We start from the raw sequence: 15,729 nt of genomic DNA, 5'->3' as shown, positions 1-15,729 counted from the left end.
TGTGTATATGCTAGGGCTTTTACCCTAGCTACATGTAAGTTTATTGTTATTTAAAATAATTTTTTCTTCTTTTTATGATTTTCTTCTTTGTCATTAATAACCACTGATCTATTGGACTTCTACCATAAACAGAAGGTAATTGGGTATAATTGTGCATCAATGGTGGTTTTTTTTATTTTTTTCTCCTAAGAACAATTGAAGACAGGGCACCGAAATTATTAGAATCAATGGAGTATATCCAATTCAGCTTGTGGCACCAAGATTCTCAGATGATAACGCATTTCAACTCGCCCACTGCTACTGTTTCAACAGCCAAAAGACGTAAAAACAACTATAAAAATTCCGAATATGAGAAAAGGTTTCTTTTCTTGACACTACTGAATTTCGTTCTATAGGAATTATGGGAAAAACGGAGCTTGGGGATTAGAGAAATAAAAGGCCAAACAGAGACAAAAAAGAAGGATAATTATAACAAGGATGGAACAAAAAGGAGACTCCATACTTTTCTACACTTTCTGTAGCCCGAGTATAATATTCAATTCAGTCGCTAATTTCACCATTTCCTTCATTATCACTGATATCAGTATAGGCTTGAGGCTCTTCGCCATCTTCAACATTTTCAACTTCCATAGAGTCTTCAGATCCCTCATCATCACTTTCATCCTCATCCTCGTATATAACGGGTGTTATCGCTGTATTCTCCTCCACTCCATCATCAATAGCCTGCACAAAATGTTGACGTCCTGCTTCAATCTTCTATATCCATATATTGCAAAAATACTAATGATTTAAGCATTGTGTACCCACCTCTGCATAAAGCAAGTCCAAGCAACTGGCTAGTTGGAGGGCATTGTTGAAAGTCGATACTCTAGATTCTATGAGCTGCACAGATGTTAAAGTTTGTTACTGTATCATTCAGTGAGAAGTGTTGGTTTACATTCAATTACAAAGTTACACTGTTCCATTTTCCGTTGTTGGCTATCCAAAAATAATTGTATTTTGATGTCAACACAAACAATCCTTAACCTACTTGCCAACCTACATTTCATTATGATAGTACAATTCCTGCCAGTATCCATTGAATTCTGTTTGAACAATTATTTATGAACAAATAATTAATATTCTCAACTTTAAAGTTTGGGAGAAAAAGTCATGAAGACTTCATCACACTAATATCTGATATCTTAGGTTGGTGCTGTCTCGCTTTACATTGGTTCTTGCATTAACTAAATTCTGGTCACAGTCACTATATCATGTTAACTAATGGAGTGGCATGAGAACAATGGTGCATATTTAAAGGCGTAAATGCGAATAATCCATATTTCTTGAGATAAAATCCCTCTCTCTTAATATCCATTTTTTCCCTTTAATTGCTTCTCTAACCTGATATAAAGAGTTCAGCGCAGCCAAAGAAGATTCCTGAGACATTATACTGCTTGCATGCAGAAGAAGCAAACTTCTGAGCCATGAAAGAGCACAAGCCAGCACAGCACCCCTGTCAATTATATGTACAAAACAACAGTTTTCAAGAACTAAAGCAACAGATTTTAAACCAAATTAAAAGTAGACAAGAAAGTTGCATGATTAGATTCAAATTCAATACAGATTTTGTTTAATGATGATAGCATTCATTGTAGTAAATCTCGGAAGGCCTCAACGTTCAATCTCCCAATCATGAAGTAACTCCATGGAGAGAAACAGAAAAGTTTTCTGGTCAAAGATGCTCATGTGAATTACAATCTACGCAAGTATCTATTTCTTAGAACCCTGAAATGTTGCAACAAATTATACCCCATAGGAAGCACTGGATTTAGCATTGAAGAATATAGGTGGCCAGATACTGACTGTTAAAATGAAACCGATAAGACATTGAGCGGACGAACATCCAACCAGGTCTACCAACCCCGAATAAGAATTTAGCATCCAGTTATGAAATAGGGAAGATATTAGATGAGAAACTACTTGGATAGCTCTTTTCAGATTTCTTAATAGTTTGGGTTTTGAATTTGTACCAGACTCTAATATTATTCAACTTACTCTCCATCTTTTCATATGTAAAGATTATACATACATTTGTGTTTTCTTACCTCAATTGGATTATTGATACGAGAGACTGTAAAAACTTGAGAACATCTGAAGGATTCAACCGCGATAGTGAATTTGTAATCACCTGCAGCAGAATGATGCATCATTATACAATATCAAATAAGTTGCTCTTCGAACAAACTAGTCTACACACACATACCCAAAGACAGCAAGCAATCATTGAAAAAGAAAAGTGCAACTACTTGAACCTTCGCATCTTGTCTGTATAAGCAAGTTATAAGAAGTGCTCGGTCATCGGCTCGGAGTGCTTGCTTAAGTAAGATATAAACTGAGTCCGCACTGGGTGGCTTTGCAAGAGAAGAGTCGACATTATTATCATTAGAAGCTTTGTCATCTCCTTCCAATTTCAGGCTTGCAAGTTTTTCACCCATGGTTGGTTCACTCAAGTCATCCATCACATCAACCCCATCTTTCTCTCCAAGACCTTAAACCCACAAGAACACTCGATTATTCTTCCAAATTCCCAAACAATATATTCTTTGCCGCTTTTATTGGCAGAAAAAGGGCAACCGAAACATTAAGAAAAGTTTCGAGGATTATTAGGAATCCCAGATGGAACAAGCAATTCATCTTCTCAAGTCACCAAAAGTTAGAAGCACAATAATAATAGATAAACAAGACGAAAATCTAACTAAAATCGAACAGTCGTCTTAATACCAGACTAGAATCAGTGTATTAGCATCCCTACGTTGTCAAAAACACAATAACCATGCCCAATAACTTGAAATTTTTTGGCACATTCAAACAATTTCTTAGAAAAGATCTCATCTTCAAACTTACTCTTATGAGACAAAACCTCAGTGTCTGCTTCGCTCTCTCTGGTTTTCCTTTTCGAAGACTTATTCTTCTTTCCCATAATTTCTGAATTCAACCAAATGAAGGAAATTAGGGGTGGAAATCTGGCAAAACCTCCCTCAAAAGGTAAAAAGACGAACCGTTGGCCACGGCGGCGGAGAAGAGTTAGTTCCGGGCGGGCTGCTCTAAGGAACGGCGTCGTTAAGCCCTCTCAAAACCCTGCCCTCTCTCAGCTTGCATAATAAGTGAGAAAGCCCACCACGGTTAAGGACGACTCAAACCTAACCACCACCAATGTGTGTAATTTCTTTTCTTTTGGATATAAAATTTAAAAAATATTCATTTAATTAATTGTTTAATTATTTAAGTATTTGTTGATTTTACGATAAGTAAATATAAAAATTAAAATAAATATATAATCTTAAATGAAAATTTTAAAAATACTTTATACTCATGCATATCGTGCTACCTTTCCAATAAAATTTACACCACAAACATTATTTATATTATAATTAAACAAAGATAATATATAAAATTAGAGTTAATAACACTTAAACCCTCTCTAAAAATACAAAATTATATTTTTCCACAAAAATAATTTAAGACTTACACTCATCCAAAATTTTTATATACACTTGACTCCATAACGTTATAGGTTGGACGAAAAGTGCTGATATCAATTAAAAAAAAATTATATAAATTTTTAATTTTAGTACTCATAATATTCCCATGTATTTTTATATTGTAAAGAGATAAATATAATACATACATATATAGAGTGAAATTGAGATTATTAAAAAAAATATTTTAATAAGTACAAAATTATTACATAACAATATTAGATAAGGTGTAAAATTAAGAATTTATGTATATTTGTTGTTGATGTTAATATTTTTTTTGTCTAAATCATAATAAAATGAGGTCAAGTGTAAACGGCAAATTTTTTTAAGTAATATAAGTATAATTTTGAATTTTGTTTTTCAAAAAATATAATTTCAATTTTTTAAAAAGAGTTTAAATGTATTTCACCTTGAAAATTATATATTACTACACAAAGGAGAGATAAATTGTTGATATGTTGATATTTGAGGAATCTAAATCTCATAATGAAATGATTCCCTCATAGTTTGGATTAGTGCAGGACCCACACAACAAAATCTGTTATCAAAGATTTTTCCTTAGACTTTTAATTGAAACACTTACACTATGTTTATTTTTGTGTTTTGGCCCATCTTAAAACACAAAATGTTGTTTTGATATATAACTTGCACACCTCCACTAGGTGTGCAAGTTGTATTTTTAATTTTTTTTTAATTCTTTTCTCTCTCCTTTCTTTTATCTCTCTTTCTTGTCGTCTTCTTCTCTCTTCTTCTTTTCTCTCTCTTTTTTCTGCCGGCTTCTCTCTTCTTTCTTTCTTCTCTTTTTTCTTCTTTCTTCTTTCTTCTTTCTTCTCTCTTTCCTTTTCTTCTTCTCTTTTTCTTCTTCCATTTTTGTTTTTCTGGTCGGTTTCTTTTCCTTATTCTCTTTCTTCTTCTTTCATTTGTTTTTCTGTTTGGCAGAGGTTTGCCCGATGTTATTTTCCTTCTGTTTTCTTGTTTTTTCACGCGTTTTTTTTTTTGCTTTCTGTTTTGTTGTTTGATCTAATTATTTTCGTGTGATTTTTCCAGCAAAACGCCCAATTTCTCGCCGTTCACGTTGCCGCCGCCTCCGGAGTCAACGCCTCTTCTGCCGCGCGAGTTTACGGACTACAAATTGATCTCTTCCTTTGATTCAAGTATATGAGTTTTGGAGGTGGATTTGTTATGTGAGGTGAGGAAATGGCGAAAAGGGTCGGAGATGAGACTGCTGAAACAGAGCCATTCATGTTTTTCTCCGGTCAGCTGCACTGTTATTCTTTCTTTAAATTTAGGATTTTTCTTTTTTATTATGAACTACTTGTATCAATGTATTTCTGTTGCTCAACAATATGTTGGTTATTGAGAAAAATTACCACTGATTTGTACATTGAAATTCTTTTTTACATATTTTAAGAAATTGATTTGGGCAAGTTGTAGTATATAGTGTTGGTGTACTATACATACCTGTTTTGCTGCAGTGTAATGAGTAGTATATATCAATTGTGACTATACACTGCAATTTTCTGCTACTACTATTTTGGATTTAACATTTCAGTGACAGCTTTATCATTATGTTTACTGAAATTGGACCGTTGTGGCAGTTCATTATTTAACTTTTAAGCTTTATTGTATAGTGCATGACTGATATGCACTGTTGTGGCAGTGTTGCTTTTTGGTACATTGACTGCAGTCGTATTATTTGCAAGTTGTTTGTGGATGCTTCACATGGAAACAGTGTCTTTTGGCATATTTGAGACTATAACATATATGTTACTTATTTTGTTTATATATATAGCATTCATATCCTTCTCTAAAAAAACTATTGCATCTAAACTTCAAAGTACAAATGTTTGTATTAGTTATTGAGTACGTATAGTGTTGCACTCGGGAAACGGTAGCTTGCATTCCACTTTTATTGGTGGTCTACTTGTGAACCATCATATTCGTACGTTGATTGAAAAAGGTACTTGTTAATCCCTTTAATAATTCTGATTTTATGTTGTTTGCTATGTCTCACCAAGCCGTGAGTTGGAGTTCGTGTTATGGTTATTTAAGCTAAAGTTGTCTCATGAAACTTGCATATCTATTGGATTATTATGGCACGTTTGGTTGTGTTTTTATTTTCATTTTCAATTTCCAACTTTTAGAAATGGGTGGAAATGCTTTATTAATTTTTGTGCGAAAACTGAGAATATATTTGGTTTAGTTGTTTCCAAATGTAGGTATATAGGTGTGAGAATGTTGGATATAGGTATATGTACTTTTGATGTGATAGAAATTAGTTATGAGGGTTGACCTAATTGATTGAATATTTATCTCCTTTTTATATTATTTTATTTTAATTCTATTTATATTATTTTAAATTCTGAATATTATTTCATCAATTTGAACAGAAAAATAAGCAGTAAATTAATTATCATGAATAATAAACTAAATAATTATAAAATAAATTAAAATAATTTAATAGTCATGAAATAATAGACCACTTTCATCGGTGCAAATAAATCCCAAAATAAAAATGAAAAACAAATAATCAATTGAACAAAAAACAAATCAACAATTGTAACAATATTTTATAAGATATTTAAATCATTGGAGTGATTAACTGTGAAACGAAAAAAATTGAAAGGGATGTAATTACAATATGACAAACTTTAGAGTTTAAGATTGGTTGCGAACAGAAAAATTATAATAATACATTAAAAAAAAAAAGATTGGTTGCGAAAAGAAAAATTATAATAATAAAAACAACATTAAGTAAAAATTTGGAATACAAAATAGATAGAAATGTATAAGTAAACAGTAACTATTATTTTATTTTTAAACCAAATTAACAAAATACATAAAAAATAGAATGCATGTAAAAGTAGAAGATGTATATTATTATAATAAAATATATTTTTTATAAATAGAAAAAAGACGTCAATGGGATTAAGTAGAAGATGTATATTATTATAATAAAATATATTTTTTATAATAATAGAAAAAAGACGTGAATCGGATTAAATATATTTTTTATAAGTAGAAGATGCATGTAAAAGACAAACAAATTTTATTATTAGACAGTGAGTAAGAAATAGAGATTATAACATAACTTGGCCTTGTTATATTATTAATTCAACAATTAATTAAAATGTTTGAGAATATATATATATTGCATGTGAATGGGAGAGGAGAATAGGAATTATGAAGACTATTACGTGCAAAATTGAGGGTCTTTCATAAATAAAGCATCAATGGCTTACATAAAAATCAATCTTCAAATTAAAAAAAAACTTTACAATCATTTTCCATTAGTAGGGGGTTCCTCCGGCGGCGGCGCATTGGACGAGCTTGCACCATCGTCTTTTGGCGCCTTTGGGACGTTTAAGTCCGCGTCATCTTCGTCGTCCGAGCTCGACGATGCATCAATGCAAATAGGATCAAAAATGACGGTAGCAGGCTCGTCATGTTGGGGGGGAGGGGGGCTTCCATATTTGGAATCTCCGGGAGAAGATCATCATCGTCATCTTCTTCCTCCTCGTCGGGTACCGGAATGTCGAGGTTTTCATCCTCATTGAAGAGCTCGCACAGCTCTTCCCACTTTGGCTCGTATGCATTCTGGTAGCATCGAGCCATTCGATTCTCCTATTCATTAGCATACAGAAAATTATTTCAAGTTTTATTGTTAAAAAAAAAAAAATTTACAATATCAAATGATAACGAAACATACTCGGGCTAATGGCATCCCACACTTGGTCGTCCGCCGTTAGTCTCCTTTCATCGTGATTTCATGTAACGCCCGGGTGATTTTCCACCCATTGGAACGTATAAAAGCGATCTCGTAGTTGGTCGACCCTTGTATACGCCCGTAACTTATTTGCGTGCGGAAATCCCTATTCACGTCGAATAGGGCGGAATGGATGGCTTGCATGTTGTGGTGGTTTGGGCGCCATATACCGAGCCTTTTGTAGTAGATGAGAGATTGGACGAATACGTCCTCCATCTCCCTTGTCCACCATTCACGATAAAAAACGACACCTTGAAATATGTAACCGGTTAAAACCATATTTTTTATTTTATGAAGAAGAAGAAAAAATTTGCTCACACGTTTTGTGAAATAGGAGAAAGCACAAAGCACAAAGCAGAAAGCAGTAGATAAAGTTTGATGTGAAGATATTATAGCTGAAGAAGGTAGATTGAAATGGTGCACGGATTGATTATATAGGCAAAGTGAAGGTTGCATGGAAATTACACTAAAAAATAGGGACATACTAGTAAAATTTGATGCAAAATACATCATTAGAAAAACAACTTTGCTGCAAATTTCTTGGACAACTCATTGCTTCCTTCCACATGCAATTGACATTTGATTATGTGTATTTAATTTATATAAAATTACAATTTTTGTAATAATAATAAATCATTTTTACATTTATATATTTTAATACAAACAACATTTGCCTTATTTTTTTATATTTTTGCACCGTATTGATTATATATAAAAAGTGATCTATATTTAATAATGAATATCATTTTTACATTTATATATTTTAATACAAACAACATTTGCCTTATTTTTTATATTTTTGCACCATATTGATTATATATAAAAAGTGATGTATATTTAATAAAAATTGATGCAAAATACTTCATTAATGAGTTAACCACTTTGCTGCAAATATCTTGGAGAACTCATTGCTTCCTTCCACAAGCAATTGACAATTGATTTGACGTGTATTTAATTTATCTAAAATTACAATTTTTGTAATAATGAATATCATTTTTACATTTATATATTTTAATACAAACAATATTTGCCTTATTAGTTATTTGCATTTATATAAAATTAAAATTTTTGTAATAATCAATATCATTTTTACATTTATATATTGTAATACAAACAACATTTGCCTTATTTTTTATATTTTTATACCGTATTGATTATATATAAAAAGTGATCTATATTAAATTAAATATCATAATTGAAATCGGGTCAATTTCAATAAAAAATTTCGATACATATTAAAAATATCGAATTTGTATTCCTTAATTAATTTTAGCGAATTATTTCATTTTGATATCGGTCTAACGATAATATAATAAAACAACACTTTAGTTAAAGTTACACAATATTTTCATTATTGTAGAACACATAACATTATAAATATTTTAATAATTGTGAAACAAATATTATTATATTTTGATTATTGTTATGTATACCTTTAGAAATAGTTATTTTATTATTGATTGGACATACATCTCTAATCAAAATACACTTCACTGCCACTTTGAAAAATAGAATGTTGAAAAAATCATTCAGTAAATCATCACACAATTTGAATAATCTCTACTCCTTAATCACGGAAACAGCAAATAACAATTTTTTTAATTGGGAGATTATATTTCATTATTTATTTAATGTATATATATATAGATAGATAGATATAGATGGAGACATATATATATATAGATGTATAATAAAACATTTGAACTGTAAATCCAACACACAAAATACTAAAAATATATTTTCTTAATAAAACTACTTTAATTTGGTCAATTTTAAGCGATCGCAAATACAATAATTCAATCAATATTGTCGTTACCGGTCCCTCGAACATTCCACAAATTGTCGGCCATTGCATCGCGGAATGCCGCTTGCGTATCAATATCTTCTTGCGATTGTTGAGGTAAACGACGAAATTGATCGTTTGCTTCATTGTTAGCATTGTCAAACTCTCCTCGTTTCCCACGTTCAAAAAATTGGTCATCTATGCCAAATTTCCGTATGAAGTTGTGGATCACACAACATGCGATAACAAGATCTCGTTGACGATCTAAGCTGTATGGCGGCATAGGTCCTTTCAGAATTGGGAATCTATTCTTTAGCACACCAAACGCCCGCTCAATGACATTACGCAACTGTGAGTGACGCTGGTTAAATAATTCTTTTGGTGAATGGGCTTGCTGGTTGTTACCTCTAAAGGAGTTGATATGATAACGATCTTGACGGTACGGCGCCAAGAATCCAGGAAAATCGGGATAAGCGGAATCCACTAAGTAATATTTACCTGAAATAACAAGAGATATGTATCATCAATGAAAACTGTCAAATTAGCGGTTCCACAAGCACTAATGTAAATGTAATACCATTTGGTGGCCAAGGAAAATTCTGATCATTATTTAGGCAGTCCATGAAGACACGGGCATCATTTGCGCTACCCTCCCATCTAGCCATGACATACGTGAACATCAAGTCAAAATCACAAACAACCATAACATTTTGTGATGTATCACCGTGACGTGAACGGTATGCATTTTGCATGGACACCGGAACACTTGCTGCTATAAGTGTTCCGTCAATTGCGCGACACAATCCTAATAATAAATAATTTGAAATGTTATCAGAAGGAAAATGCAGTACATATTACCTTAAAATAATTTCGATGAAAAATAAATAATTTCGGTGGAAAATAAATAATTTCGGTGGAAAATAAATAATTTCGGTGAAAAAATGAATGCAGTATATATTACCTTAAAATATGGAAAGAAGTGTGTATTGTTAAGGATTCTGAGATGAATATGATTGAAATTTGGAGGACAAATTAGTTCCGGTGCAAGAAGATTCAGAGCTCGCGAAACCCTTTTCATGTGCCTGGAGATGGTCTCCAAAGAGTGTTGAAACCACTCGCAGCTCGTTCGCTGGCGCTCGCTTAAACCAACGGTTTGTAAGAAAATGGCGACTGATTCCATGACAGAGACACGCGTCCGTTGCGAGTCTATTAAAATACCTTTCCCTTTTAGGAACAGGCGTAAATTCTGGAATGTTTCTTTGTTCATACGTAACATATTGTAGATTCGATCGGGGTGCCCGGACAGAAGCTCGCTCAGCCAATCAGAGCCTTGCAGAATTGAATTATTGTGTGGTTGTTTCGTCTTCAAAATTGAAGTGCTTAACAATTCATGGATTAACCTGAGGTTGTTTTCCTCATCCGAGGACATATCAGAAGAACTATTAGAACGACTGTTGCCGCTTGATTCATCCATCTATCTATTTCTGCTCAAATTGCTTGGTGATATATTTATAATCTAATGCAAATATGCATTAGACACAAGCCAGAGTACTCTTTTATACTTGGCCAATTGTGTATCAACCCCCATTATTTGACAAGATAGGAGGTTCGTGACAAAATGACAACAAAGTGGGTTGGTGACAAAATGACAACAAAGAGAGTTGGTGACAAAATTTGAAAGGACGGGGGTTTGGTGAAATTTTTGCAATTACATCTATTGTAAGAAAATGAGGTGAGTAAAGTGAATAATTAATTGAATTATTTTTAATATAATAATTGTAACGCAAAATTGTCATTCTTATTAAATTATAAGCAAACGAGGTGTGTAAAATGAATAAAAAATATTTTTGTTTATATATAGGATTTTTGGTCAAAATTGTTTTAGTAATAATATTTTCAAAAATTACTTGGACAATTTTTATTGGAAAGATTTTAAAATCATTCTACTCTGATTTTAATTTGTAGTTTATTGGATAGTAATAATATGTTTTCATTTTCTTATGTAAAATTATTTTTAAAAAAATTAAATTCGAACACTTCTATTCAATTATAGTCAAATTTCGAAAAGTAGATGAGTAAAAGGCTTCTAACTAATCTGATGTATGAGCAGGGATAAAGAACATGAATATTTTTGATAAATACAAAATGCTGGAAAAGAAATTACTGTAAATTTTTTTTAGCCAGCTAAATATATTTAATATTAATTTTAGTTCAATAATTATACCTAATTTTTTTTAAATCTTGCAGCTTACAAAATTAATGACGTCGGTAAAATGATGAATTACCATGAACAACATACATGTAATATTTAAAATGATGTAAAGAAAAACAACTACAACTAACATCATGCAAGTATATAAAAAATTGTCTTCAAATTCATGCAGCCCCTATAAAAATAAAAAAAATTGTTCACTTTCTCAATGTCTCAACCCAAGCACGCTTGTCCTCATCACTCATCAGAAGAAATATTTGATGCCTCACCTTCAACACAAACTGATCTTGCACTGCAAAGAATAAATCGCGTAGTAGTCCCTCCATTTTAGATAGCGCAGCCATGCAGTCTTCAATATTATCGTTGGAAATATTTGCCAGCTTCCGAGTTTTGGCTTCATTGTAAGCGGTTATGGCATCAATGCATTTATCAACTCGCTTCAACCGATCACTTTGCCCCCCTTTTCGCCGCACGCCTCTTCTTGCTGTTGGAATTTTCTCGGGCCCGGATGAGAGTGGATTACCAGTATCCAATGCAGGATAGCTTACATCAACTTCATCATTGTCATTATTGGAGACAGGAGGCATGGCACAAGAACGGGCATTACTGCCGGTGGCCACAGAAGATGAGAACATCTCAGTACATAAATCGAAATGAGGAAGACCCTTCTTTTTCAAGCCAGACTGTCTCGGATTAACCTGCATAATCAGTCACACTTAATTGACGTATGTCAAGAAATGATGAATATATGTATCAAAATAACATGAGAAATGTAATACAATTACCGCGATCCATTCAGCCCAACGATCCTCAGAGGCAGTCACGGTGCACATTGTTAGGTCCCAACCAAAACCAGTCCGTTTGTACACCAAATCGTAAAACTTACGCCAAAGCATTCGAAGCCTGTTAGCCTTACCTTTAAGCTGCGCAACTGTGTATTGTGTTTTATTACGCTGGGACAATTCAATCTCGATCTCACGCCAAATTTGCTCACTAAATGTTGATGAGATGAGGTGTCCTTTCTTATAATGCTCATACATTAATTCAATGAGCAGAGACACCAGTGGCATATACCACCAAGGATCATCAGCCTGTGACTTTGGCTCCGAAGACGTATTACATGCCTCCTTCCCCTTTCGACTCATCTACCATGTTAAAGTCACAACGTATGTTAAAATATCTAAAGTATTAATCATAACTCATAACTTCAGATTTGTAAGTATAAACAATATCTGAGAACTATTTGTAATTTACTCTAATTATTCATTATTATAAATATTTCTAATTATTTTATTTATTATTGGTAGTAAGTACACGATCTAATTATTATTGTTATTATTTCATTAGCATATAACATATGTATCTTTAATTTTGTTTATCCTTAATGAGTTAATTTTGATGTTTACTATTTGTCGAGACGAGAATGATTCTATAAAACTGTGAAATTATTATTCAAACACATCAAGTTAAGAGACAATATGATAATCGTGACATTAGGTTCAGATACAATTTTTTTTTAGAATAATTACACCGTTGTTTTTAAAAATTCAATCTAATTCACATAAACTTCATATAATTTGAGAATATATATTACGCCTAGTCTGGCGCGACAATTACATGATTGATTATCAAATAATTGATTATGAAAGAACTGATTCAGAACAATTGATTTTAGCAAAAGTGATGAAGGTGTTTGGATTCAAATTTTATAATTGATTATAAAACTGTAAATTGTAAGTTAAATTCCAAAACTAACATCCTTCTTATGTCAAGAATTCCACCAAGTATTGAATTAGAACATAAAGTTAGTGAAGTAAAAAATCAATGAAGTCAATGATCTTCATGAAAATAAAATTATAGTTAAGATGAGCTTCATTAAATGATGAGCAGGTCCAAAATGTCTATTTCAGAGAACAATAAAGTCAATTTCAGAGAACATAAAGTTAGTGAAGTATTAAAAATCAATGAAGTCAATGATTTTCATAAAAATAAAATTATAGTTAAGATGAGCTTTATTAAGTGATGAGCAGGTCGAAAATGTCTATTTCAAAGAACAATAAAACTGTTATCTAAATGTGAATTTGGTATAACTTAATTCAACAAATAATCACGACAAAAGGGGCGAAATGGTATAACAAATTACATTTATTTACCAAAAAAAAAAAAAAATACAAGTCTGCTTAATCGTAGGGCCAAACAGGCACTAATCTGCTACATCAAGTTTGGGCTTCGGCTTCTTCACTACTTACAGTGAAGAAGAATTCCTATCAGCTTCTTCACTACTTCAGATTCATATTTGTGTTTCCTACATTGAAGAAAACAAGAGAAACAGACGGACCTCGGTACAGAGCTCACCTTATTTCGAGTGTCGCGCTTTCTCTTCCGGCAAGTGACTTCGTTGTTCGAACCACACGACTCGATGGTCGTAAAAAAAGGATGGATCCGTGGGTGAGTTTTGGGGGAAGAGGAAGGAGGAGGAGAGCTGGTTTTGTTTGAGAATTCCATTGAAAGGAATGGCTGAGAGAGAAGCAATTTTAATTGATGGGAAAGAAGCAAATAGTGGCTGACAAGAAAAGACAACTATGACAAGCCTATTTGACCTATTAAATTTGAAATTGAGAATTGAATTGGGAATGCATTCTCACTAAAAAAGGCACAAAACAAATAAATTCCCACATTCTCAAACAGTGAAAAGTGGGAAAAATCCCATTGAAAACACAACCAAACCAACCCTTAGGTTCTTTATTTGTTATGATCTATTCTGGAGTTGGTTCTGTAAAGACAGATATGTGGTAATATGTACTTTTGTCGTTGGCTTTTTTAATTCAATCTTGTCTAGACCATCCTTATCTTTCATCTTTGGAGTTAGTTTATCTACATGAATTCAAGTGATATAATGTGTCTTTTACTAGGGATGACCCTTGCAGTGAATTACCATGCTAAGTTGCTAATTATTTGTTGTTTCTGTGAGCTACATTCATATGATTTGTGCTTCAAGACAGCTTTGTTTTCCTTTTCCTTCTTTATGTTGCTGGTCTAGGGTACTCTATGAGATGTAACAGTTGCTTACTAAATATATAGTTAACATATTTTCAGACAATGGAACATAGCGTATATTCTTTTTCCCTGTCCATCTGGGCTATATATGCTATATATATAAAAGTTGTAATAACAGAAGCTGACATTTGTTTATTTGCTAAGTATAATTCAGGACTGCGTATAATTCTTTTGATGTGCATATTTGGATTGTGAATTATTACAACTCTTTTTGGCAGTGAAGAGTGTGAGAGAATTAATTTGTATGAAGAAAATGCAAATTATTTTCAAGAAGGGAAGATAGTGATTCTGCTTTTGCAGAAAGATAGAAGTTTTCCTTTAAATTTATTTGTCTTGCACCCCTTGATTTGTGTTATTTTCGTTTTTTAGTGGTGTTGTCTGTTTTTCTTTATATTTGATGGATCGTAAATGAATTGGGTTGGAGCTAAAATCATATCATTTAAGTTGGATTTGAATCTTTTATGGACTTTGAAAGTTTAAATTAATGGAATTCGAATGAGCTTTAAGCATGTTTATCACTATTATATGTATTTATATCAATCTATGATTTGTAATTTAAATTTTAAAATTCACATAGTTAATTTTATTAATACGCGATTAGTAAAAAAAATAAAATTTTATAATTGATACAATCTTTCCATTCACTTTTTCTTAAAATAAAATATGTTCAATTTAAGTCACATAAATATATATAAATTGTATGCAAAATTATTTCTTTATATTTAATATGCTATAAATATTTATTTTTTGTTTCTTCTTAAATATGATACAATTAATATTTTCACCACGAATATAAACGCCCACGAAATTATTTTCACCGCACCGATTTAATCTAAACAAATCTATTCAACACCAAAGCAACTGAGATTTAATTGTTTTTTTAAAATTATTTGCATTATATGTATTATATATTATATATAATATATGTGAAATGTAAGCAATAATTACTACTAAAAAATAATTATTAACTTATGAAATCATTGATATTAATGATATTTACTTTCAATGCTACTTAGTTAAGAAATATAAAACTTTTCTACCTAACGGAAATACTATAGCAGTTCCGTACACTACTGACAATATATCAGTACTATATACCTAATTCGTATTTTTATTACTTCAATTATCTATTAAAATTTATCTGTTCGCATATAAAATATTGACGAATGTATTTTCAACACGTTATATAGAGCATTTAACGCTTGATTACATATTTTTTCAACTTAGACCATTTAAATATTTTATACTTATAATTTTTCCTATTTCAATGAAATATTTAAGAAATTTGAAATTTGAGGACAATATACCAATAATACATACTTAATTCTAAATTTTTTATTTAAATTTAATATATTATATTTTTTTATTCCAAATATAAAGTCTAACAAAA

At 31.6% G+C, this 15,729-nt stretch overlaps 2 protein-coding genes and 1 long non-coding RNA gene across 3 annotated transcripts; 1 reads left to right on the top strand and 2 right to left on the bottom strand.

Moving 5' to 3' along the window:
• LOC105180073 (WD repeat-containing protein 43) lies at positions 271-3,183 on the bottom strand. The gene is made up of 7 exons (XM_011103730.2): positions 3,042-3,183; positions 2,887-2,967; positions 2,295-2,530; positions 2,088-2,170; positions 1,384-1,495; positions 808-882; positions 271-723 (listed from the first exon to the last, which is right to left on the bottom strand). The coding sequence occupies exons 2-7, from the start codon at positions 2,960-2,962 to the stop codon at positions 541-543; spliced, it is 765 nt and encodes a 254-aa protein (XP_011102032.1). The 5' UTR covers positions 2,963-2,967; positions 3,042-3,183; the 3' UTR covers positions 271-540.
• On the top strand, positions 4,401-4,903 carry LOC110011599. The gene is made up of 2 exons (XR_002286614.1): positions 4,401-4,462; positions 4,569-4,903. It is a non-coding gene; the product is annotated as an uncharacterized LOC110011599 (long non-coding RNA).
• On the bottom strand, positions 11,480-12,427 carry LOC105155452. Its single transcript, XM_011071327.1, has 2 exons — positions 12,068-12,427; positions 11,480-11,980 (listed from the first exon to the last, which is right to left on the bottom strand). The coding sequence occupies exons 1-2, from the start codon at positions 12,425-12,427 to the stop codon at positions 11,480-11,482; spliced, it is 861 nt and encodes a 286-aa protein (XP_011069629.1).

Source organism: Sesamum indicum, linkage group LG2 (assembly GCF_000512975.1).
Source record: "Sesamum indicum cultivar Zhongzhi No. 13 linkage group LG2, S_indicum_v1.0, whole genome shotgun sequence".
Taxonomy (NCBI): Eukaryota; Viridiplantae; Streptophyta; class Magnoliopsida; order Lamiales; family Pedaliaceae; genus Sesamum; species Sesamum indicum.
The sequence above is the reverse complement of the archived record's forward strand: the minus strand, read 5'-3'. Positions and strand labels throughout refer to the sequence as shown.

Coding starts and splice junctions, on each gene's coding strand:
- LOC105180073 (XM_011103730.2), bottom strand. CDS start 2,962: ATGGGAAAGAAGAATAAGTCTTCGAAAAGGAAAACCAGAGAGAGCGAA. Junction 1,496..2,087: donor GTATCAATAATCCAATTGAG/GTAAGAAAACAC, acceptor TATAATTGACAG/GGGTGCTGTGCTGGCTTGTG. Junction 883..1,383: donor CGCTGAACTCTTTATATCAG/GTTAGAGAAGCA, acceptor ACATCTGTGCAG/CTCATAGAATCTAGAGTATC.
- LOC105155452 (XM_011071327.1), bottom strand. CDS start 12,427: ATGAGTCGAAAGGGGAAGGAGGCATGTAATACGTCTTCGGAGCCAAAG. Junction 11,981..12,067: donor GTTGGGCTGAATGGATCGCG/GTAATTGTATTA, acceptor CTGATTATGCAG/GTTAATCCGAGACAGTCTGG.